General features: G+C 52.4%; 1 protein-coding gene across 1 annotated transcript; it reads left to right on the top strand.

Moving 5' to 3' along the window:
• The first annotated feature begins 945 nt into the window (after positions 1–945).
• RAB17 (RAB17, member RAS oncogene family) lies at positions 946–23,698 on the top strand. Its single transcript, XM_055402577.2, has 6 exons — positions 946–1,381; positions 11,469–11,628; positions 18,323–18,474; positions 18,845–18,970; positions 22,606–22,699; positions 22,973–23,698. The coding sequence occupies exons 2-6, from the start codon at positions 11,472–11,474 to the stop codon at positions 23,083–23,085; spliced, it is 642 nt and encodes a 213-aa protein (XP_055258552.2). The 5' UTR covers positions 946–1,381; positions 11,469–11,471; the 3' UTR covers positions 23,086–23,698.
• Positions 23,699–23,982: the final 284 nt, after the last annotated feature.

A 23,982-nucleotide genomic window follows, 5' to 3' on the forward strand; every position in this document is an offset into this window, starting at 1 on the left:
CCCAGATAATCCCCTCCCCTCGAGGGTGCCCAGGGCCTGGACGCAATGATGCCACCCTGGAGATTAGGCTGTACTACATGGCAAAGGTGAAGGCGTTTTCACCAATGGAACTAGGGTCCCTCATCAACTGACTCTGAGTTGAAGAAAGGGAGATTGTGCCTGGTGGGCCTGGCCTAATCAGATGAGATGGGGGAGGGCGTCTGGAAGTCAGAGAGAGGTCCTGATGGCCTTGAGCAAGCGGCCACGTGTGAGAGGGCCTGGGGATTCTGGCCAGGAGCCTTCTGTGGGGGCTTCTGAGAGGTGAGACTGGCCCTGACAGGGAGCTAGTAGCAAAAGGGGACCCCAGTTCTGCACCGGGAAAGACTGGATTCCACCAAGACTACATGAGCATGGGGGAACCTTGAGTTTCAGAAAGGACGGAACCTGGCCAGCATCTTAACCGTAGCCTGTGAGACCCTGGCCACAGGACCCCGGAGGCTGTGCCCAGGCTCCTGACCCTTGGCATCTGTGAGGCTATAAATGTGTTCCGTAAGCCTCCGAGTTGAGAGTTGCTTGTTACACAGTGATAGACGGACACGCAGGCCCTGAGCGCCCGTCCACCAAGAGGCTCTGCGTCGGCCCCACTCCAGGCTGCAGAGGGAGTACCATGGATGTGGGGCTGTCACTGGGGCCTCTGGGGCTATAGGTCACAGAATTCTAAATGCAGTTTTATTTTATGTTGATCATCCATGAGGCCTCCTCTGCTGGGAAACAGAGGCAGGGATTTTCCACTTCAGTCCCCTCCAGGGAACTTGCTCCCCGCGGGCCTGGAAAGACACAGAGCCCCACCCCCACCCCGGCGCTGGCTCCCGGCTGTTGGTGGCCGCGGTGAATTCTTCTGACCCAAATACTTCCTGCTCTCCTGGGCTACTAGTTGCAAGCACAACAAAGAGCCCCACAGCTTGAGGAAGGCGCGGAGGGAAATAAATCTGCAGCGCCAAAATGAGACTCACAACAAAGCTGAGAAACTCGGCTGGAGCCGGGGTCCGGGGAGGAGCGGGACTTTGGGCAGGTGCTCCGGCAGGTGCTCAGAGGCTCCCGCTGCGCCCGTGCTGAGGGCCAGGCCCCCTGCCCCAGGTGACCACGTGATCACAGCGCACCTTGCCCCGGGAGCTTCTCTGGAAGGGAGGAGGCCTGACCTTGGGGGAAGCTGCCTTTCACCTGTTTTCTGTTGGAGCCGAGCCTGGCCCCCGGGACACTGCCACACCCTGCCTGCCCGGGGAGGGAGCAGGCCTTCCCCGTGACCAGAAGTGGGGGAAAGGGGGACCCAGGTCGGGGCCCTGGGGGACCCAGTGATGACCGACTGCCGGGCTTGCTGGAAGTGACCAGGCCTGGGGAGCACGTGAGTCAGGGTTTAAACTCCTGAGTGGTTTGTAGTGTGTGTGTGTGAGTCTCTGTGTGTTTGTACCTTTGTGTGTCTGTGTCTGTGTGTACACGTGTGTATCTGAATGTCTGTGAGTGTCTGGGTGCGTGTGTGTGGGCGTGTGTATATCTGTGTGTCATGTGGGTTTGCACCTCTGTGTCTGTGTCTGTGCCTGAGCCTCCGTGTAATCAGACATGGAAACGGAGGGGCCCGGAGTGTCTACTCCCGAGCGCCAGCGATGTCCTTGCTCGTCCCCTATGGCTTGCTAGGTCAGGGTTCCGGCAGGAGATTCCCGTTGAAAGAATCTCTTTTAATCTCTTTGTTGTTGTTTAGCCACTGAGTCGTGTCTGTTTCCTTTGGGACCCCCATGGACTGTAGCCCGCCGGGCTCCTCTGTCCATAGGATTCTCCAGGCAAGAATACTGGAGTGGGTTGCTCTTTCCTTCTCCAGGGGATCTTGCCAACCCAGGGATGGAACCCATGTCTCCTTGGCAGGTGGGTTCTTTACCGCTGGGCCAGCTGGGCAGCTGGTTTAAAGAGTGGCCTCCTGGAAAATCCAGTTCAAGTCTTAAATCCATTTCCAACGGATGACAGATCAGGACACCGACTGACCTCAGGGTAGACAGCTGTTCTGTAATCCTTGCATGCTGGGCGGGGCCAGCCAGGGAGGAGGTCGTGGGCAGACTGCAGACTGACCCTCCCTGGGGTGGCCCCTCCCCAGGAAGGCTGGTTTGGATTTCCCATCCTCTCCTTTCTCCCTCGGTGGAGGGATGTGAGCTTGGAAGAAAGAAAAGCCCCAAACTGAAAGGTTCAAGAGGGTGTCCCTATTGGCCTCAAGCATGAGAATGTCTCTGCATTTAGAGAGACTTCAGTCACCCCAGTTCAGTTGAGTCGCTTAGTTGTGTCCGACTGTTTGTGACCCCACAGACTATAGCACGGCCAGGCTTCCCTGTCCATCACCCCATCTTCATGAAATTCCAGAGTTGGCAGTCACATTTTTGATTCTCTCCCTGAACAGAGGGCTCCAGCCTCTGATTATCAAATGCTTATGACATGTAATCACACGAAAAATCATACAGGAAAGAAAATCATAAGACTGCTTACTGCAGTCTTATTTATTACAGGAAAGAAAAAAAAAGAAAGTCAAGTAAACACCTGGTAACAGAGAAATAGTTCAGCAGACTGGAATCGTAGGGATGTTCTGTGGTCATTAAACACACACATGTCAGATACATCTGTAACATATATAGCAATGTGGAAAACTACTCTTGATACAGCTTATTTTTTTTAATGTTAAAACAATGGTTTGTTTGTTTGTAAGATTCTGAGAAACAAACCAGAAGAAAGTAGGCAACATCTTGTCCCTCGTATAAAGGGAATGGGATTATGGGTAAATTGATTTTTTCTTGTTGACAATTATGTGTTTATGTTTACAGCAAAATAATATTTGTAGATAAAGAGGTGTGTTCCCTGTATATTTATTTATACTCCACCGAGTTTGGTTAATTCACACATGTTTTGGACTGAAGATTTTCTTGACTTAAGTTTTATTAATTTGTGCACATAATAGAAAAGAAGACGCAAAGAGGTTTCTTTTAAGCCTTGAGAATGCGTTGCTGTCGGCGTGCTGGGCTGCTCGCTTTATGTGGAATCACAGCACAGATCAGTGAGGTGCCTGCTCCTCAGCGGCGCCTCACGCACTCAGCAAGACGCAGGGCATTAGTGTGGCTGTCCCAGAAAGCTAGGGAGTCCATTTTTAAACGTGTTGCTTTTTCTGAGCTTTATTGAGACATAATCGACATACAACGCTGTGTACTTTTAAGGTTTGTTATGTGCTGACTGGATATATTTGCATATTGCAAAATGATAACCATCATAGCTGAGCCAACACCTCTACGGCCTCACATAATTACCATGTCTTTTTAATATGTTTCTTTCTGTATTTTAATTGGAGCATAATTGCTTCAGGATGTTATATTGGTTTCCGGTGCTGGTTTCAGCTGTGTGGATGCGTGTATCCCCTCCCCTGCAGAGCCTCCCTCCCGTCACCCCCGTCCTGCCCCTCTCGGTCATCACAGAGCCGAGCTCCCTGTGCGGGACAGCAGGCTCCCACTGGCTGGCTGTTTCCCGCATGGTGGTGTCAATATGTCGGGGCTGCTCTCCCCGTTCATCCTGTCCTCTCCTTCCGCTTACTGTTTGCATGTGTCTGTTCTTTCCGGGGGTCTCTATTCCTGCCTTGGAAATAGCTTCATCTGTACCATTTTTCTAGACTTCACATGTATGTGTTAATATATATTTGTTTTTCTCTTTTTGACTTACTTCACTCTGTATGACAGGCGCTAGGTCCATCCATATCTCTACAAATGACCCTGTTTAGTTCCTTTTAATGGCCGAGTAATGTTCCATTGTATTGATGTACCAGGTGGGAACATTAAAGATCTCGGCAGTTTCCAAGTGTGTCATACAGTATCAGCTCCATTATGCTATACTCGAGGTCCCCCAAAATTCATGAATCTTACAGCTGAAGTTTGCACCCTTTGACCCATATCTCTCCGTTTCCCCCACCCCAGCCACTGATCACCACTGCCCTACAGTTTCTCTACATTTGGCCAAAGAACAGGTGGTTAATGAGCGAGGCCTTGCTACTGAGCTGACCCTCTTTAGGATGGTGAGCTCGGACTGGCTGCTCCCTGGCAGGCTCATTGCACCAGTGGTTCTGGACGTGGATGGAACACAGGGCCTGCTGCCTCTGTAAATGGTTGAAATGATGCTCGTGCCTGGTGAATATGGTGTGGACATGAAGGCAGCCTGCTCTAAAGGCTTTAAAAAATTATTTTTCTTTTAAAAACAACTTTGGTTTATTGAAGCTGATCTACAATGTTGCATTCATTTCTTCTTTATAGTAGAGTACTTCAGTTTTATATATATATATATATGTATGTTCTTTCTCATACTCTTTTCCATCATGGTTTGTCCCAGGATAGCGAATATAATTCCCTGTGCTATACGGTAGGACCTTGTTGTTTATCCATCCTATATATACCAGTTAGCATCTGCTAATCCCTAGCTCCCAATCCACCCCTCCCCCTTGAGCCTGCTCTGACTTTGAATCCCAAATCTTTGTCTTAGGAAAGCTTCTCGTCTCTCTGTAAGGTGAGGTAACACTGGGCCCCGGAGGCTTCTTGCTTGGCTTCAACAGAAGCCTGTGTGCAGCTGAGCCATGCAGGGGCCCCGAGACTGCTGCCCCTGTTCCTCGGTGGACACGGCCTGTCCCTTAGCCTTGGTCTCCTCCTCCCCTGCCGTCTTGTGGGGCAAGGGCTCCCTGCCCCACACACAGAGAAGCCAACACTATGGCGCTGGCTTTTGAGAAAAGACAGAGCTTTAATTTGAGGTTGACCAGTGAGAAGACAGGAGAAAAGGCCCCCTGTCTGCAATCCAGGGTTGAGGCCACATTTAAGGGGTTCAGGGAATTTTAAACTCAGAAGCCGATTAGTTCGTCTTAGATCAATCCTGGGTGTTCATTGGAAGGACTGATGTTGAAGCTGAAACTCCAGTACTTTGGCCACCTGATGCGAAGAGCTGACTCATTGGAAAAGACCCTGATGCTGGGAAAGATTGAAGGCAGGAGGAAAAGGGGACGACAGAGGATGAGATGGTGGATGGCATCACCGACTCAATGGACACGAGTTTGAGTAAATTCCGGAGTTGGTGATGGACAGGGAGGCCTGGTGTGCTTCAGTCCATGGGGTCCCAAAGAGTCAGACACGACTGAGCGACTGAACTGAACTGAACTGAAACCAGTCAGTATAGGTGACTCGCGCACCTGGAAGTCATGTTTTCCTTATTAAAGGGCTTCTCGCGTGGTAAAGGGCTCTGATGCCAGCACTTCTGTTCTCTGCTTTCCGTCATCTGAAGCTTCTTGGTTCGCAGTCATCCTGAAGGCGCGGCTTCTATCTCTCCCGCGCACAGTACGTCTCTGCACAGTGACTCCAGGTTTGATTAGTCAACCAATCTGTTTAAGGAGGCAAGACCCGTTCAAGTTGGTCAAGGTTTTACGTGCTGTTTTAGCAGCTTCATCTGAATGTAGGGTGATCCTGAAGGCAATTCAGTTCAGTTCAGTCGCTCAGTCGTGTCCGACTCTTTGGAACCCCATGGACTGCAACACACCAGGCCTCCCTGTCCACCACCAACTCCGGGAGCGTGCTCAAACTCGTGTCCATCGAGTCGGTGATCCAACTTTCAGTAACTTTCTGCTTTCCTTGGTCTCTCAGGCGGAGCTGCCTGGAGGAAGCTGGTCTCAGGGCCTGCTGGAGGTCCCTCCTCTGATTCTCTTTTCTGCAGAGACCCTAGCCCACTGCTTGACAAGCTGCCTGGGGTAGGGCTGGCTGCACAAACCATGTCTGACATGCTGGCTTCTTCCTGAGCCAAACCCACGTTCACGCATGAGATCTTTATTTAGCACCTGCTGTAATCTCAGGGGCTAGATGGCATCACCAACTGAATGGACAGGAGTCTGAGCAAACTCCGGGAGACAGTGAAGGACAGGGAAGCCTGGCGCGCTGCAGTCCGTGGGGTCGCAGAGTCGCACACGACTTGGCGACTGAACCAGCACCACCACGACAATAATCTCAGTGAACTCTGCTTTCAGGAGAGGTTCCAGCCCAGCGCGAGATAAGCAAGCGCCACCGAAGGAGCTGAGTGCAGGGAGCGTTAGACCCTGAGACCACGCCTGTCAGGAAGAGGGACGGGGGCGCAGGCCGGGGAGTGGGGGTGTTGTCTCTTTTATGAGCTGCCATTTACAGGGACCAGGCACGGGATGGGATGCGGGCGGTGGGTATCGGGGTGGGGGTGATGCAGGAGTGGCCGCCGTGAGAACAGACGGCACTCTGCGGCTGAAGAGGGATTTGCACCGACGTGAGCAGAGAGCAGGTGTAGCTGCTCCGCTGTAAGGCAAATTCCCCAGATTATTTGGCGCTGTGGTTGACAGATAAGCGGCTCTAGCAACCTCTGACCTTTGCGCCTGTGTCTGTTTGTTATCTCTCCTGGGGCTTCAGGCTGCTTTCCGGACTCTGGTTTGCCCTTTGACCTGCAGAGCGGAGTTACAGGCATCCTTTTACCCTGGAGGGTCAGCCACTTCGGGGGCTCCCCATTTGTCCTTAGTGTTTATTTTACTGTATCTTTTTTGGAGAAAGTGTTTTAACTTTTTTATTTATTTTTTTGGCTGTGGTGCTCGGCATGTGGAATCTTAGTTCCTCAACCAGGGATTGAACCTGTGTTCCCTGCCACGGTAACTCAGAGTGTTAACCACTGGACCACCAGGGAAGGCCCTATTTTACTTTGCCTTTGAGTTTCATTTCTACCCGTCGGTCTGGAATCTGCAGGAGGACAGCTTTGAGTTCTTGCATGGGTGGTGGGTTCTGGAGAGAGGGCTGGCCCTTGTAGAACCTGTCCCCCAACCCCAGGCAGCTGTGAGTCTGAGGGCTGCAGAAGAAGCTGCAGGGTGCCCTGGCGGGATGTCACTCACTGACACCATTAAGTGTCCCAAGGAAGATGGGGTTCCAGATGCGCTGTCCGAGAACCACTCAGCTCTGCTGAGTCCCTGTCCCCGGGGAGCAGATGGGCCTGTGAGCCCTTGTCTGCCAGGCACGGTAACTCCAGGCACTTTCTGTTCAGAAAGTCTCACTGGTAGTTAGGACTCGCTGCTGTTTGTTTTGAGACTTTTATCCCAAATTTGATTGTTTCCCTCTTGTCCCCACAGGACTGAGCAGACCAGCCTGTGGCCCTGGCTGCTTGTTGGGGACTTTGGGGGTTGCTTCCTACTGCTCTATGTTTCTTCCTTCCCTCTTCAGAATTCCTTCCCTTACTACAACGAGGTGGAAGAAGCTCTGCTCACAAAATGGGCTGGCTCTGAGGTGGATTTGGCCAATTTTCAGGGAAAGATTTTTCTAGAAGCAATGCAGACAATTGTTGTTATTTAGTTGCTCAGTTGTGTCCAACTTTTTTGTGACCCCGTGGACTGTAGGCCACTAGGCTCCTCTGTCCATGGGATTTTCCAAGCAAGAATACTGGAGTGGACTGCCATTTCCCTCTCCAGGGGATCTTCCTGGCCCAGGGTCTGAACCCATCTCTCTTGCACTGGCGGGTGAGTTCTTTATCACTGAGCCACCAGAGAAGCCCCAATTCAGACAGTTTTGTTGTTGTTCAGTCACTAAGTGATGTCCAACTCTTTGCGACCCCATGGACTGCAGCACACCAGGCTCCTCTGTTCTTCGCTATCTCCTGGAGTTTGCTTAAATTCACACCCATCGAGTCGGTGATGCCATCCAACCATCTCATCCTCTGTCGTCCCCTTCTCCTCCTGCCTTCAATCTTTCCCAGCATCAGGGTTATTTCCAGTGATTCACCTCTTCTCATCAGGTGGCCAAAGTATTGGAGTTTCAGCTTCAACATCAGTCCTTCTAATGAATATTCAGGGTTGATTTCCTTTAGGATTGACTGTATGATCTCCTTGATGTCCAAGGAACTCTCAAGAGTTTTCTCCAACACCACAGTTCAGAAGCATTGGTTCTTCAGTGCTCAGCTTTCTTTATGGTCCAACTCTCATATCCATACATGACTACTGGACCACGAAGGGGAATCTAGACAACAGATGAAGAAAAAAATGATAACAGTAGAATGCCACCACTTTGCAGCCCCCTAGTGAAACAGTGGACTTACAGATAGTCTTCAGTGGCTATTAATATCACAAAGAGACCACCAGACATTATTTGCCTCCTGAGGAAACATGCACCACACTCACAAAAGAATTCTTGGCAAAAGATAGCCAGTATCCAATCAGATTTCTATTCTGAGCCACCAAGCTACAGAAAATACAGGTTTTGCAGGAGCATATTCAGTGACCACACAGGCATGTGATCAGAAAATCCAGACCGAAAACTATAGGAAAATATGATTTCTTCCACAAATAAATTGCAAGGAAAAAGAGAATTCATGTACTGAGATTTGCAAAAGAAATAACAGGATATCCAAGAATCCCCTCAAACTAATCTTTGGTGGGGGTGGGGTTTGGGGATGTGGGTACAGCTAGTTCTTAGGAGGTGAATGGTGGAAGCCTGAGGTTCACCGGAATGACCTCCTTCTCCTCTGTTCTGGTACACGCCTGACATTTTCTGTAATGAAAACATACACGGAGTTTGCCCAAGTTTATTTTGATCACAGAGCCCTTTTTCTCCAGGGCATATCACTGCGTATTTTCAATTAGTCAGTTCAGTCACTCAGTCATGTCGACTCTTTGCGACCCCATGGACTGCAGCACGCCAGGCTTCCCTGTCCATCACCAACTCCCGGAGCTTGCCCAAACTCATGTCCATTGAATCGGTGATGCCATCCAACCATCTCATCCTCTGTCGTCCCCTTCTCTTCCTGCCTTCAATCTTTCCCAAGGTCTTTTCCAATGAGCTGGCTCTTCGCATCAGGGGGCCAAAGTATTGGAGTTTCAGCTTCAGCAGCAGTCCTTCCAATGAATATTCAGGATTGATTTCCTTTAGGATGGACTGGTTGGATCTCCTTGCAGTCCAAGGGACTCTCAAGAGTCTTCTCCAACACCACAGTTCAAAAGCATCAGTTCTTCGGCACTCAGCTTTCTTTATAGTCCAGCTCTCACATCCATGCATGACCACTGGAAAAACCATAGCTTTGACTAGATGGATCTTTGTTGACAAAGTGATGTCTCTGCTTTTTAATATGCTGTCTAGCTTGTCAGAGCTTTTCTTCCAAAGAGCAAGTGTCTTTGGATTTCATGGCTGCAGTCACAATCCACAGTAATTTTTGAGCCCAAGAAAATAAAGTTTGTCACTGTTTCCATTGTTTCCCCATCCATTTGCCGTGAAGTGATGGAACTGTATGCCACGACCTTCATGTTTTGAATGTTGAGTTTTAAACCAGCTTTTTCACTCTCCTCTTTCACTTTCATCAAGAGGTTCTTTAGTTTTTCTTCACTTTCTGTCATAAGGGTGGTGTCATCTGTGTATCTGAGGTTATTGATATTTCTCCCGACAATCTTGATTCCAGCTTGTGCTTGATTCAGCCTGGCACTTCGCATGATGTACTCTGCATATGAGTTAAATAAGCAGGGTGACAATATACAGCCTTGACATACTCCTTTTCCAATTTGGAACCAGTCTATTGTTTCATGTACAGTTCTAACTGTTGCTTCTTGAGCTGCATACGGATTTTTCAGGAGGAAGGTAAGGTGGTCTGGTATTCCCATCTCTTTAAGAATTTTCCACAGTTTGTTGTGATCTTCATAATCAAAGGCTTTGGCATAATCAATAAAGCAGAAGTAGATGTTTTTCTGGAACTTTTTTGTTTTTTCTATCATCCAACAGATGATGGCAATTTGATCTCTGGTTCCTCTGCCTTTTCTAAATCCAGCTTGAGCATATGGAAGTTCATAGTTCACATACTGTTGAAGCCTGGCTTGGAGAATTTTGAGCATTACTTTGTTAGTGTGTGAGATAAGTGCAACTGTGGGGGTAGTTTGAACATTCTTTGGCATTGTCCTTCTTTGGGATTGGAATGAAAACTGACCTTTTCCAGTCCTGTGGCCACTGCTGAGCTTTCCAAATTTGCCGGCATATTGAGTGCAGCACTTTCACAGCATCATCTTTTAGGATTTGAAATAGCTCAACTGGAATTCCATCACCTCCACTAGCTTTGTTTGTAGTGATGCTCTCTAAGGCCCCCTTGACTTCACATTCCAGGATGTCTGGCTCTAGGTGAGTGATCACACCGTTGTGGTTATCTGTGTCATGAAGAATTTTTGGGATAGTTCTGTGTATTCTTGCCACCTCTGTTTAATACCTTCTGCTTCTGTCAGGTCCATACCATTCCTGTCCTTTATTGTGCCCATCTTTCATGAAATGTTCCCCTGGTATCTCTAATTTTCCTGAAGAGGTCTCTAATCTTTACCATTCAATTGTTTTCCTCTATTTCTTTGCACTGATCACTGAGGAAGGCTTTCTTGTCTCTCCTTGCTATTCTTTGGAACTCTGCATTCAAGTGGGTATGTTTTTGCTTTTCTCCTTTGCCTTGCACTTCTCTTCTTTTCTCAGCTATTTGTCCTCAGACAATCATTTTGTCTTTTTGCATTTGTTTTTCTTGGGGATGGTCTTGATCCCTGCTTCCTGTACAGGGTCACAAACTTCCATCCATAGTTCTTCAGGCACTCTCTCTATCAGATCTGATCCCTTGAATCTTTTTGTCACTTCCACTGTATAATCATAAGGGATTTGATTTAGGTCATATCTGAATGCTCTAATGGTTTTCCCTACTTCAATTTAAGTCTGAATTTGGCAACAAGGAGTTCATGATCTGAGCCACAGTCAGCTCCCGGTCTTGTTTTTGCTAACTGTATACAGCTTCTCCATCTTTGGCTGCAAAGAACGTAATCCATCTGATTTTGGTGTTGACCATCTGGTGATGTCCATGTGTAGAGTGTTCTCTTGTGTTGTTGGAAGAGGGTGCTTGTTATGAGTGTATGTTTTAAGGCTTTCAAAACCGTGGGAAATACTAAAATGTTTTGAGATCCTTGAAACGCTAAACATTTTTGTAAACAGGTTTTCTGGAACCTATTTACCAACCAGTTTTAATCCATGAAGCACAACTGAGAGAGTGCCATACCTCTTGGGCTTTTCAGAACATTTCTGGAATAGCTACGGGTTTTTCCAAAGTGAGAGGCAATAGAAGGAGGAAGTGAGCCGGTGCGATGACTAGCACACGACGGCTGCTTTGCAGGGCTTGAAGATGTTCATGTACTTCGGCCCTGCGGGGCACTGGGGCCATGCTTTCCAAGCACATCTCTGCAGACCTATGTCATAGCTATCGGTCACTCCGATTTCCAGATGGCAAGACGGGGTGCATAGTGGCCCAGGACTGGCAAGCCAGGTGTCTCTGACTTAGAACTCCATTCCATTCAGGGCCGTCCATGTTTGGTCAGTGTCCCGGGGGTGAGCTTGCTGAGATCACTTGGCGTCATTCAACCTCCTTGCGTCGCTGTTTCTCTGCAGGGCATGGCGCAGGTGAATGGGGTCCCTCGTCCCAGAGCTGCCCTGGGCCAGCCCTGCGTCTTCAAGCTGGTTCTCCTGGGCAGTGGCTCTGTGGGCAAGTCCAGCTTGGCTCTCCGGTATGTGAAGAACGACTTCAAGAGTACCCTGCCCACCGTGGGATGTAAGTGATGAGACAGGGTACCCCTTCCTTAGTCTCCTAGTGGGGAAGCCAGAGCTGCTGACCCGGGTGTGGGGCACATGGGCGCTAGCCACCTGGGAATCTCTCATGCCCTCCTGGATCCTCAGGCAGTGCCTGGTGCGTGCCAGGCACACAAGGTCCTCTGTGGGCAGGCGGGCACGCATATGGAATCCAGAACTCAACCAGGCTTCAGCTCTGCTGGAAGATTCCAGGACTGAGTCTGACCCCGAAGGATTGGGTATGTGAGAGGCTTTGTTGGTGGAGGGGGAGCCCAGAAGAAGCACCTGCCCCCACGCTCTGCCACCCGGCCCCCTAGACAAGCCAGCCTCTCACTCTGGCTGGTTGCCCTCCTACTAAAGCTATTCCTTTTCTGCTCAGACTCAGTTTACCCTCCTGGCTTGGATTGGAGGGGGGATGGGTGCTGTCAGAAGGGTTGTCAGGGAGAGAGGCCCCTCTCACCGTGCTGCTTAAAGAGGCTAACGGGTCACAGCCTTCAGAGGGGAAGGACTTTGGAGCATCTGTGGGCAATCAGCCTCCTTCACATCCTGTCTAGGGGTGAAACCCCCCCATTTCCCACCTAAAATAGGGAAACCCAACCTGTACTTTGTGTCAGTTCGCTTGAGAGGCAGCCCAACATGCTGGAAAGACACCTAATTTGGAATGAAAGCTTTGGTTTGAAATTTGGACTCTGTTATGGAGAGTCTTGGACTACAAGGAGATCCAACCAGTCCATCCTAAAGGAAATCAGTCCTGAATATTAAGTGAAAGGACTGATACTGAAGCTGAAACTCCAATACTTTGGCCACCCGATGCGAAGAATTGACTCATTTGCAAAGACCCTGACGCTGGGAAAGATTGAGGGCAGGAGGAGACGGGGACGACAGAGAATGAGATGGCTGGATGGCATCACCGACTCAATGGACATGGGTTTGGGTGAACTCCGGGAGTTGGTGATGGACAGGGAGGCCTGGCGTGCTGCGGTTCATGGGGTCGCGGAGAGTCCGGCACGACTGAGCGGCTGAACGGAACTGCTGCTGATGGATAAGCCTTCCATCTCTCTGCATCCGTCCACTCACTCACTCCCTCTCTCACTTAGTAAGCACCTGCTGGGTGTGGCCTCCGTCCCAGCCCCTAGCAGGCTTGGAGGATTTTCCAAATGCCAAGCAGGCACACTGACATAGAAACTTAACACAAAATTCGATGAACAGCCTTTGGAAGCCCTCAGTCTTCTCAGGAGGGTGGTTCCTGAGTCCCTGAGGCATGCAGGGCCAAAGGGACTGGCCAGGGGCAGGCCCCTGGAGTTAGTGGTGGGAAGGGCGGAGCAGGGCGAGGGGCTGGCCATGGGATGGAGCCATGGGGAGAGGACTGTGGATTCAGGCCCGCGGAGGGTGCACAGGGCAACCTCTTCTCCTTCAGCAGGCAGGCTGACCCCACTCACCTGTGATACTGGACTGGGCCTTAAAAGGAAAAATACAACGAAGTGCTAAGTCCGGCCTCCAGGTGGGTTTTCGCCCAGAGCAGAGACCACAGAAGGGCCGGGCTGAGCTGGGATGTGGGGGGTCGTGTGCCTGGGTGTGAACCTGGATCTGGACAAGCCTTCCAGGCTGGTCCTTGCTGGCTCCTTCCCCCGAGTCCGGATCCAGAGTCACACCCAGGCACACAGCCCTCCATATCCCAGCCCAGCCAGAGGGTTGAGATCCCACCTGTGAGCTCACAGGGCTCTGCCTGTTTTTGTGAATAAGGTTATCTGGGAACACCCGCCCATACCTGTGTATTCTCAGTGGCCCACAACCCTCTGACTGAGCGGTGTGTGTGTGTGTGTGTGTGAAGTTTCTTCAGTCATGTCCGACTCTTTGCAACCCTACGGACTGTAGCCCGCCAGGCTCCTCTGTCCAAGAGATTCTCCAGGCGAGAATACTGGAGTGGGTTGCCATTTCCTCCTCCAGGGGATCTTCCCGACCCTGGGATTAAACCCGAGTCTCTTTAATATCTCCTGCCCTGGAAGGTGGGTCCTTCACACGCACATTTCAGGGACGTCTCTGGAGGGGTGGTGACATCTAGCGCTTGTGTGCAGACTTGCCGGTGGAACCAGTTTGGACCAGCTGGGCCTTGTGTGAAGCAGGAAAGTGGCCATGGGTGCTGGCTTTCTCCCCACTCCGCCCCCCTCCCTGATGAAGGAAACTTTGCTGGAGCCCAGGCGTCCCTGAGGGGTCACCCACGTCATGTTCCCTTCAACCCAGAGGCAGTTCATGACTTTTACAAAAAAGGGAAGGCTGCAGAGAGGGCTTGAGTGAGCTGGAGCAGCTGTTTAATTAAAATAAAAGGTTAAAGAGCAAAACCTTTCCTTGTGTTAACGTTTAGCTGAGACTCCTTTGTACTGGGGGCTGCAATATGCAAGTTGAAGGAAAACCCCCAGTTCTTCTGTCATTCAGTGTCTGCAGGGGGTCCATTCAGCTCAGCTAGTGGAAGGAACGCCTGCTTCCAGAGGCTGGGGAGGGGGCCAGAAGTGTCCCCAGGTGTTGACTCTGCGGTGGGGCCAGAGGAGGTTGGAGCCCTGCTTCGTGTTATCATGAAGAGCAGTGTGCTAGGTGGCCCCGGTCCAGATTATCGGCTAATGAAAATGCGCCAATGTGTCATCTCCCCCAGCACGTTCCAAAAACGTGAACGGTTCCTGGTTCTTTGTCCGATCCTGCCCTCAGACCCCGGCGTGTTGCCAGTATCATTTTAGGCAAAATCTCCAAGTCTGTTTGCATATCTTGGAAGTTTATCTCTTAATCACTCTTCGTCTTTACCTGTGAACAGGTAGAAAATGTGGTCAGCAGTTTTCTGAACAAGGAAGGTAATACATGTGGGGTGTTCTATGGAGCCAAGGAGTCTGCAGGGCAGGGTGTGGAAGTTGGCATCTGTTACCACCCCAGAGGGACCCCTGGGGGCCTGTGTCTCTCTCTCCCCCAGGAGACGAGGTGCTGTGGTCTGTGAGCAGCCAGCAGCCACTTTTACCACATCATTGCTCCAACTGAAAACCCTGCCCGCCCTGGAAATAGGTTAGGATTTTATTAAATACTTTGATTTACGCTTAACCATGAGTTGTCATTTTCAGAGTAGAAAAGGAAAATATCAGAAACTTAGCTAAAAAGAGGAAACAAACCTGAGTTTTATGCCCACCTGTCACCTGGCAGGGAGGGCTTTTAGGATGAAACCAAAATCAAACTCAGAAGTGTGATGTGACCTGACAGCAAACAGGCGAAGCATGTGGGCAAAAGGCTGCTGCTCCCCGCCAAGGAGCCAAGAAGCCGGGGAGAGGGGAGAGGGAGCGGGGGACGGGATGGCAGGTGCCAGACAGGCACCTCCTCTCTTTTCTCATGGGTTTGACAACACGCTGGGAGGAGGGCAGTGCTGACTCCTGGTAAAGGAGGACGCTGGGCTTTCGAAGGTTTAAGGAAATCAGCAAAGTCCTTGCAGCGGACTTTTTCCAAGGCCTGTGTGCTGCCATCACCCTCGTGACATCAACAGTGCTAGTGGGACTTCATCTGGCTCAGGCTTCCCTGGTGGCTCAGAGGGTAAAGCGTCTGCCTGCAATGCGAGAGACCCAGGTTCGATCCCTGGGTCGGGAAGATCCCCTGGAGAAGGAAATGGCAACCCACTCCAGTATTCTTGCCTGGAGAATCCTATGGACAGAGGAGCCTGGTGGGCTACAGTCCACGAGGTCACGAAGAGTGGGACATGGCTGAGCGACTTCACTTTCACTTTTCTCTCAGGCCCCACAGTAGCCTCTTAGGAGCCAGGAGCTGTCAGTCCTGCTGTTGAGCTGCAGATGGCAGCTTTGTTTGACCTGGTGTTATGGTCTGCTGGGCTGTTGCAGCAGAACAGCGCAGACTGGGTGCCTTAAACAACAGAGACTTATTCTCACAGGGCTGGAGGCTGGAAGTCCAAGCGTGAGGGGCTGACAAAGTAGGTTTCACTCAGAGCCCTCTTTTCTTGGCTTATGGGTAGGTACCATCCTGGTAGCTGGCCGTGTGTCTGCATGGCCTCTTCTTTGTGTTTGCAAGGGATGGAGGAGAGAGAGACAGACAGACAGACATGGAGAGAGACAAAGAGACACACACACAGAGAAACAGAACATGATGGGGGTGCATTCTTACAAAGGCACTAACCCCATTTTGGGGGCCCCACCCTCAGGTGGGCTTCCCTTGTAGCTCAGTCTTTATAAAGAATCTGCCTGCAGTACAGGAGACCCAGGTTCAATCCCTGGGTTGGGAAGATCCCTTGGATAAGGAAATGGCAACCCACTCCAGTATTCTTGCCTAGAGAATCCCATGGACAGAGGAGCCTGTCGGGCTACATAGTCCAGGGGGGTTGCAAGAGTTGGACACAACTGAGCGACTAATCCACCACCCTTAGGACCTCGTCTAAGCCTAGTCACCTTGCAAAGGCTCCATCTCCAAACACCATCACGCTGAGGGTTAGGGCTTCAACCCACTGACTTTGGGAGGACACCGTCATTCAGTCCATAGCACCTAACAAGTATATATGACTCCAAGCTTGTGGACGAACATGAAAATGCAAGCCATGCAGGCAGAGGTCCCGTCGGCGGCTTCCATTGACGAGTTGCCCCAGACTAGGTTCTCGTGAGAGAGAATGGTGATCTTCCCCTTTCTGTGCTAAAGTCTCAGCCCAGACATGTCTCACCCTCCATCTGCATTGGATTGAATTGTGTCCGCAGTGATATATCCACGTCCTAATCCTCAGTACCTATGGCTTCATTGGGGAAGAGGGTGTTTGCAGACGTAACTAGTTAAGGCTGTTCCTGGATTTTGGGTGCACCCTGAATCCCATGGCCAGTGTCCCTGGAACAGAGGAACACAGGGATGCAGAGGGGACAGCCCTGTGAAGACAGCAGCAGAGGGGGGAGCTGCCTACAAGCCAGGGACCACCCATCACTGCTGCCCCTACCAGGAGCTGGGAGGGGGCGAGGAGCAGAGTCCCTCCCAGAACTTCTGGAAGGAACCAGCCCTGGCGACACCTTGATTTTGAACCCTTGACCCCCAGAACAGAAATAATACATTTCTGCTGTTGTAAGCCACGCATCTTGTGGTCATTTGTTCTGGCAACCCCAGGACACTCACATGCTGCCCTTGGAGTGAAGGTTTTCATTTCAAGCACAAAGCCACATCTGCCAGAACCTCCCAACAAGCCCACAGCCCAGCCTGGGACTGGGCAGGGCAGCAGCTTCACCTGGAGCACTCCACGGGCTCCTCCGCAGTCTCTGGTTTAGTTCTGCATGTGACACACCCCACAGGCTATGGGGCCAGAACACTTTTAAAAATAACATTTATTTTATTGAAGTATGGTTGATTTGCAATGTTGTCTTAATTTCTTCTGTACAGAATAGTGATTCAGTTGTGTATATGGATACATTCTTTTTCATTTTCTTTTCCATTATGGCTTACATGCCGTACTGAATGTAGTTCCCTGCACTCTCCAGTGGGACCTTGTTGCTTCTCCATCTTGTATGTAAGGGTTTGCATCTGCTAATTCCAGACTCCCGATCCATCCCGCCCCCTCCCCTCCCCTTGGCAATCACAAGGCTGTTCTGTGTGCCTTTCTGTTTCATAGATGAGTTCACTTGTGTCATAGTTTAGATTCTGCATTAAGTGATATCACATGGCATTGGTCTTTCTCTTTCTGACTTCACTTAGAATGATAATCTCTAGGTCCACCCATGCTGCTGCAGATGGTATTATTCCATCCCTTTTTATGGCTGAGTAATATTCCACTGTGTATATGTGCCATGTCTTCTTCATCCATCCCTCTGATGATGGACATCTAGGTTGCCTCCAGGCCCTGACTGTTGTAAATAATGCTGCTACGAACATTGGGATGCACGTATCTTTTCTAATTAGAGCTTTTTTCTTTTCTGGATACATGCCCAGGAGTGGGATTGCTGGATCATACGGTAGCTCTATTTTTACTTTTTTGAGGAACCTCCACACTGTTTTCCATAGTGGCTGCACCAATTTACATTCTGGGGACAAAACGTCTTGGTGTTACTAATTAGCTCCCTTAAAGTCACATCACTTGGGAAAGCTCTGCAAAGGGGAAAAGCAATCTACGTGAAAGGTGGATTGCCCAGGATGTCAAATGGAAGGTTTGAGGTAGCTCTTCCATTGTGTGTGATCATTAAGCAGAGACACGTGTGCGTAAAAGTGCAGGTGCTCACTGCCCCCGGGGGTGACAGGTGAGAACACAGACGTCTACCTGCAGTGAGTGTGTGCAGAGCGCAGGATAGGCTACCATAGACTGCCTCCTGGGCAGGCACCCCGAGAGCCGACACTCAAAGACCCCAGTGGGCTTGTCGGGAGGTGGGGAAGAGGAAGGATTCTAAGCAGAGTTGTCAGCGGAGACGGGAGGTCGGGAGGCAGAGGTGTGGATGAGGCGGGAAGGTTAGCAGGAGGCCAGGAGGGATTCAGGGGAGGAGATGGGTAAGCATGTTCCTTGTAACTCTGCTTCTTCTGGAAACTGCCACCTTCCAGAAGAGGTGTTTGCTGAGCCTTGCCCACAGAGGGTGCCAGGGAGCACGGGGCTGTCTGTCTCCCACTGGTGAGCTGAGCCGAGGCTGAGCTGTGGATAAAGACCTTGTTCTGCAGGCAAAGGTCACTCTGGGCTTGTGTTTCAGGTGCATTCTTCACCAAGGTGGTGGACTTGGGGGCCACGTCTCTGAAGTTTGAGATCTGGGACACGGCTGGTCAGGAGAAGTACCACAGCGTCTGCCGCCTCTACTTCAGGGGCGCCAATGCTGTGCTTTTGGTGTATGACATCACCAGGAAGGTGAGGCTCACCTGGGCATGTCCCTGCCCTCCCAGGCATGAGGAGGCTACCTTCCGGAGGCATCCTGTGACTGGCCTGGGCTGGTCCTTTATATTAAAATCATGACAAACAGTGGAGAATCCTTCAGTGAAAGTTGTTCACCTCCTCCAGGAAGCCCTCCCTGACCACCCCTCTTCCTGCTGCACAGTTGGGTTTTGTGCCCCTCTGTGGTCCTCTTTCTGGAGCATCACTATCCATCACTCATGATTCCTTGGGTGGGTCAGTTGGACCGTATTTTACACAGGGTGACCACCAACACCTGTCTTGTTTTTCCTGGGACGGCTGAGGAAGAACATCAAGTCTGCCTGACCATCCTGTTTTCCTTTCTCAGGATTCCTTCTGCAAAGTGCAGCAGTGGCTGAAGGACCTGGAGGAGGAGTTTCACCCTGGAGAGGTCGTGGTGATGCTGGTCGGCAACAAGACAGACCTGGAAGAGGAGCGGGAGGTGACCTTTGAGGTGGGTCTGGAGACTGTCATTATGTCTCAGTAGGGGAGATGGGAGGGACCCCAAACACACGTGACCATCCACTCGCACAGCCACACGCGCACACACAATTCCCAATTCAGTTTCCTTTCTGGGCCAAGGTTTCTGGTCTCTCCTGGGAAGGTCAGACCCAGAGATAGTGGCTCCCAGCTGTGGGGAGAGCCCTGAGCATCACCATAGACCCCACACCCGCCCTGGGCACCGAGGCCTGGCAGGGGCAGGCAGCACTAGGAACGAGGAAACTATGGCCCTCCCCACCCTTTCCCCCTTTGAGTAATGTGGGTTTCAGGTCTTCATCTTTGTGTTCAACAAACTGTTCAAGAAGTACGTGCTAAGTCACTAAGTCATGTCGGACCCTCTGAGACTCCATGGACTGTAGCCCAGCAGGTTCCTCTGTCCATGGGATTCTACAGGCAAGAATACTGGACTGGGTTGACATTTCCTCCTCCAGGTTCAAGAAGGGGCAAGTGCAAATTTATTTGCTAGGAAATTAGCAAGGAACAGAGGACCCAGAATCTGTAGTTCTTCTGTAAAATGGCCAAGAGCAGAAAAATTGCTCAGGGAGGTGAGCCTGTGAAGTGCTGGGAATCTGGAGCAGGGAGCACGGGTCTGTGTGTATGTCCGTGTGTGTATAGGAGGTACAGCTGGTGTCTGTGTGTGTACAGGTGTGTGTGTGTATGTGTCTATGTGTATAGGTATGTGTGTCTGTGTGTGTATGGGAGGTACAGGTGGTGTGTGTGTGTGTCTGTGTGTACAGGTGTTTGTGTGTTTGTGTATACAGATGTGTGTGTCAGTGTGTGTATAGGAGGTACAGGTGGTGTCTGTGTGTATAGGTGTTTGTGTGTGTGTGTACAGGTGTGTGTGTACAGGTGTGTGTGTGTCTGTGTGTACAGGTCTGTGTGTCTGTGCATGTACAGGTGTGTGTGTGTGTACAGGTGTGTGTGTCTCTGTGTGTGTCTATGTGTACAAGTGTGTGTCTGTGTGTGCAGGTGTGTGTGTCTGTGTGTGCAGGTGTGTCTGTGTAGGAGATGAGGTGTTGTCTGTGTGTAGCTGTGTGTGGGGTGTGTGGGGTGGGTTAAGGAGAGGCTCTGGGTGGAGGGGCAGTTGAGGGGAGAGGGTGCTGGGTGGCAGAGGGGTAGGGAGGGGAGGGAGGCTGGAGGCAGGGGCTGCCAGAGAAGACCATGCTGCTCCCACCCTGGGGCTCAGTGGCAGAGCCCCCCACAGTGGTGGGCTCAGCGGCAGGCATCTGATGGGTGCCTTAGGAAGAACGTGCGGAGGACAGGTCAGGCTGCGGGGGAGATGGGCCCTGGGTGGGGAGACCCTCAGGGAGGCCAGGGGTCCAACTCTGGGACGGACGGGGCCTCCTCTCCGCTCTTCTGGGACCCCTGCCCTGGGCTCTGCCTGCCTGTGGGTGGGGGACCCCATGGCTTAGACTGCACTGGAGCCGCCACCCTGGGGCCTGGGCTGTTGACCCCGGGACCCCAGGCTCCACCCTGGCCTCTTCTTCACTCTAAGCTCCCACCAGTCTGGTCCTTGGGGTGGGGGTGGGTGGACAAAGAGCACAGACCCCTGAGCTGCAGGTGCCTCGGGCGGGCAGAGGCCAGGCTCACCAGCGGGTGGTGAAGCTTTCACAGTAATTTGGGGGGTTTTCATCTTAAAATAATTTCAGCATTACAAAACTTGTTGCAGAAATAGTACAGATAGTCCGTCTGTCCTTCTCCCAGCTTTCCCAGGTATGAACAGCTCACTCACATAAGCACAGAAAGTGAAAGGCGCTCAGCCGTGTCTGACTCTCTGCGACCCCGTGGACTATACAGTCCGTGGAATTCTCCAGGTCAGAACACTGGAGTGGGTAGCCTTTCCTTTTCCAGGGGATCTTCCCAACCCAGGGATTGAATCCAGGTCTCCTGCAATACAGGCAGATTCTTTACCAGCTGAGCCACAAGGGAAGCCCAAGAATACTGGAGTGGGTAGTCTAGCCCTTCTCCAGGGTATCTTTCAGACCCAGGAATTGAACCGGGGTCTCCTGCATTGCTGGTGGATTCTTTACCAGCTGAGCTCTCAGGGAAGCCCTTAAGCACAGAATGTCGAGCAAATCAGGAAACGATCAGCCACACATGCTCTTAGCTCAGATTGTATCACTTTCCCACTATGGTCCTCTCCCTGGCTCAGGGAGCTCTGCTCCTGGATCTGGCCACTGAGAAATCCCCCACCCCAGTGGGCCTTGTCCCTCCTGCCCCGTTATTCTTTGAGGTTTTTCTTCCTCCCTAGCTGGCCAGGAATGGCTGGCCAAGTTGTTCCTGGTTCATCCTGCCCTTTCCCAGCCCCAGCCCTGGAAATCATTTCCCCAAGGAGCACTGGTTCCTTGTGTGGGGGAATGAATTTAGGAGCCAAGATCTCTGCACTGGATGTTCTCATTCCGTGGGCAGTGAGATAACCATGAAACCCATCCTGGGGGACCTCAAGGACAAACTGGCAGATGGAAGGCTGGGGACCTGCAATTTAGGGGCTAGCAGCCCACTGGACTGAGAACAAACCCTTAGAGTGACCCCACCTGGAACTCTCAAGCTAGTGGGGGAAAGGCAGATATTTGGGTTTCATTCAGATGGCCAGGGGCTTCCCAGGTGGCACAGTGGTAAAGAATCACCCTGACAATGCCAGTGATGCAGGAAAAGAGGGTTCGATCCCTGTTGGGAAGATCCCCTGGAGGAGGAAACGGCAACCGACTCCAGTAGTCTTGCCTGGGAAATCCCAGGGACAGAGGAGCCTGGTGGGCCACAGTCCATGAGACTGCAAAGATTTGGACATAACTGAGTGACCGAGCATGCGTGCAGATATGATCAGATATGAGCTACCCGAAATCACCAAGTCTTCATCTGGACCAGGTCCGTTGTCCTTTAAAACACAAATGATAATGAGTCATCTCTGCGTCTGGGAAGGGGCCGAGAAGCTTGGAGCGGGGGGAGTGCAGCTCTGTGGGCCAGATGAGGAGGGTGGACGCTGCTGGGTGTGATGCTGCAGGCCTGGCCGGCCCAGCCCCCGGGGCCCGCTCAGCCTCAGGCAGGACCACCTGGGGCCCAAGCTCCTCCTGGGAGGGTCCGGAGGTGAGGAGCCTGCCCGGGGAGGCCCCCAGGTCCGCCTTCGTGCTGTCTTCCCATGAACGCTTCTCCCCTTCTCCGCCACACAAGCAGCCCTGGAATTTCCCAGCCTCCCTTGCTCCACACACCATCACTCCACGCAGGCCTGACCCCTGTGACGCAGCAAGGGGGCGGAGCAGAGACGGGCCCGGGGGGCTCCCACTAGGCTGGCCTGACTCCTCTTCCATGTCTCCTCCCTGTCGCTTGCTTTCGGAGCCCCCCTCCCCAGATTCCACGGTGGGAGGGGAGCTTCCCCGCAATCCCCACTGGGGGCGCTAGGATCCCCTTCCAGTGAGTGCCACACCCACCTCCAGGCCCCACTGCCCAGTCCTGCCCGCCTTCTCCAGGAGCCCCAGTAACAGGACAAGAGGAGTGAGGTTCTCCACTGACGCAAGTGTCCCGTGGTCTTTCTGGGTCTTCTCAGTACATTTCTGGTGATTACTGTGGACTTTCCTCGGTCACTTCCTCCAGGAAGGGAAGGAGTTTGCAGAGAGCAAGGGGCTGCTGTTCATGGAAACCTCAGCCAAACTGAACTACCAGGTGGCCGAGGTCTTCAACGCTGTTGGTGAGTGACCAGCCCCCCGCCCCGGAGCCTGGGGTGGGATGGGGTGGGGTGGGGTGGGGGGTTGCGCCTTCTTCAAATGGGTCTTCTCTGGCCTCCTGAGGCCCAGCTGAATGTTGCCAGGGGCCTGGAAGGTGGACAGGAGTCAAGGGCGCCTGTTTCCTGGATCCCGGAGAGCATGAGGGAGGGGGCTCTCCAGGGGCTGCCAAGGGTGCAGGGGCTGCGCTGGGCTGGGGGCTTCCCTCCCAGCCAGGCTTCCCCTCCTGTCGTCCACAGCCCGGGAGCTTTGGCAGAGAGAAGAGAGCAAGGAGGGCCAGAGGCGGCGGAGAGACGCTCCGCTGACCCTGAGCGAGCGGCCCTCGCGGCGGGGCCGATGCTGTGCCCACTAGAAGCGGCCGCTCCGGGGCAGCCGCGGGCAGCGGGTACTCCCAGCCCGCCCCGGCGGTCCTCCGAGCGAGCCGCGGCCAGCTCCATGGTGACGGCGGTGCTGACCCCGGTCCACCGTCGAGCCTGGCGCGGAAGCCGGCATTCCTTACAATCATCACCTCCCAAGCTCGCGGGAATCGTCTGGGAGACGTTTGTGTGTCCAGGGCCCTCGGAGGGTGGGGGCTCCACTTCCCCAGATGTCAGATTCCGCCAAATCCCGATGTCCTGGGCGTGGGCACGCCTGACCCTGTCTGGAGGTGCCCTCCTCAGCTGCCTGGCCACCAGGCACCGAAGAAGGAACTCAGCCGGCGGGCACTTGGTTCTGGGCAGGAGGCTGCCCGGGGTGGGCTGCGGGTTTCACCTACTCCTGGGACGGGAGAGAGGGGTCAGCAAGCCCCGCTGGAGCGGGCCACGTCGTCACCCCGCCTCTGTGCGGGTCCCTGCGGGGGACAGCGGCCCCACTGTCCGCTTCTCGGGGTGAATATGAGGACAGGACGCCTGGGCACATGGGCTTGAGGACTCTGATTTCGAGAGGAGGGATACCTTGTTCTGCTCCAGTGAGTTTTTCTCCTAAAAGTAAAGCCCTTTCTCGCACGTGGTCTCTGGTGTTTGTTGGTGGGGGTTGTTACGCTCGTCCCCCGAGGACTCCCGGGGCGGGGGAGGACGCTGTGGCTGCGGTGGGCCCAGGGCAGCTTTCCCGCGGAGACACGTTGGGGGCTTGCCTGGTTCCTCCCTTTAGGGAGGCCCCCATGGCCCTTCTGGGCGGTGAGCCAGCGGCTCCATGAAGGTAGTTCAAAGGCGGCTACTTGCGGGGGAGGTGGTGATGCTGGTTCCCCTCTGAGACTGTGATAAGCAGGTGT

This window comes from Moschus berezovskii, chromosome 4 (assembly GCF_049115385.1).
Source record: "Moschus berezovskii isolate FMDL1 chromosome 4, NW_MosBer_1.0, whole genome shotgun sequence".
NCBI classification, from domain to species: domain Eukaryota; kingdom Metazoa; phylum Chordata; class Mammalia; order Artiodactyla; family Moschidae; genus Moschus; species Moschus berezovskii.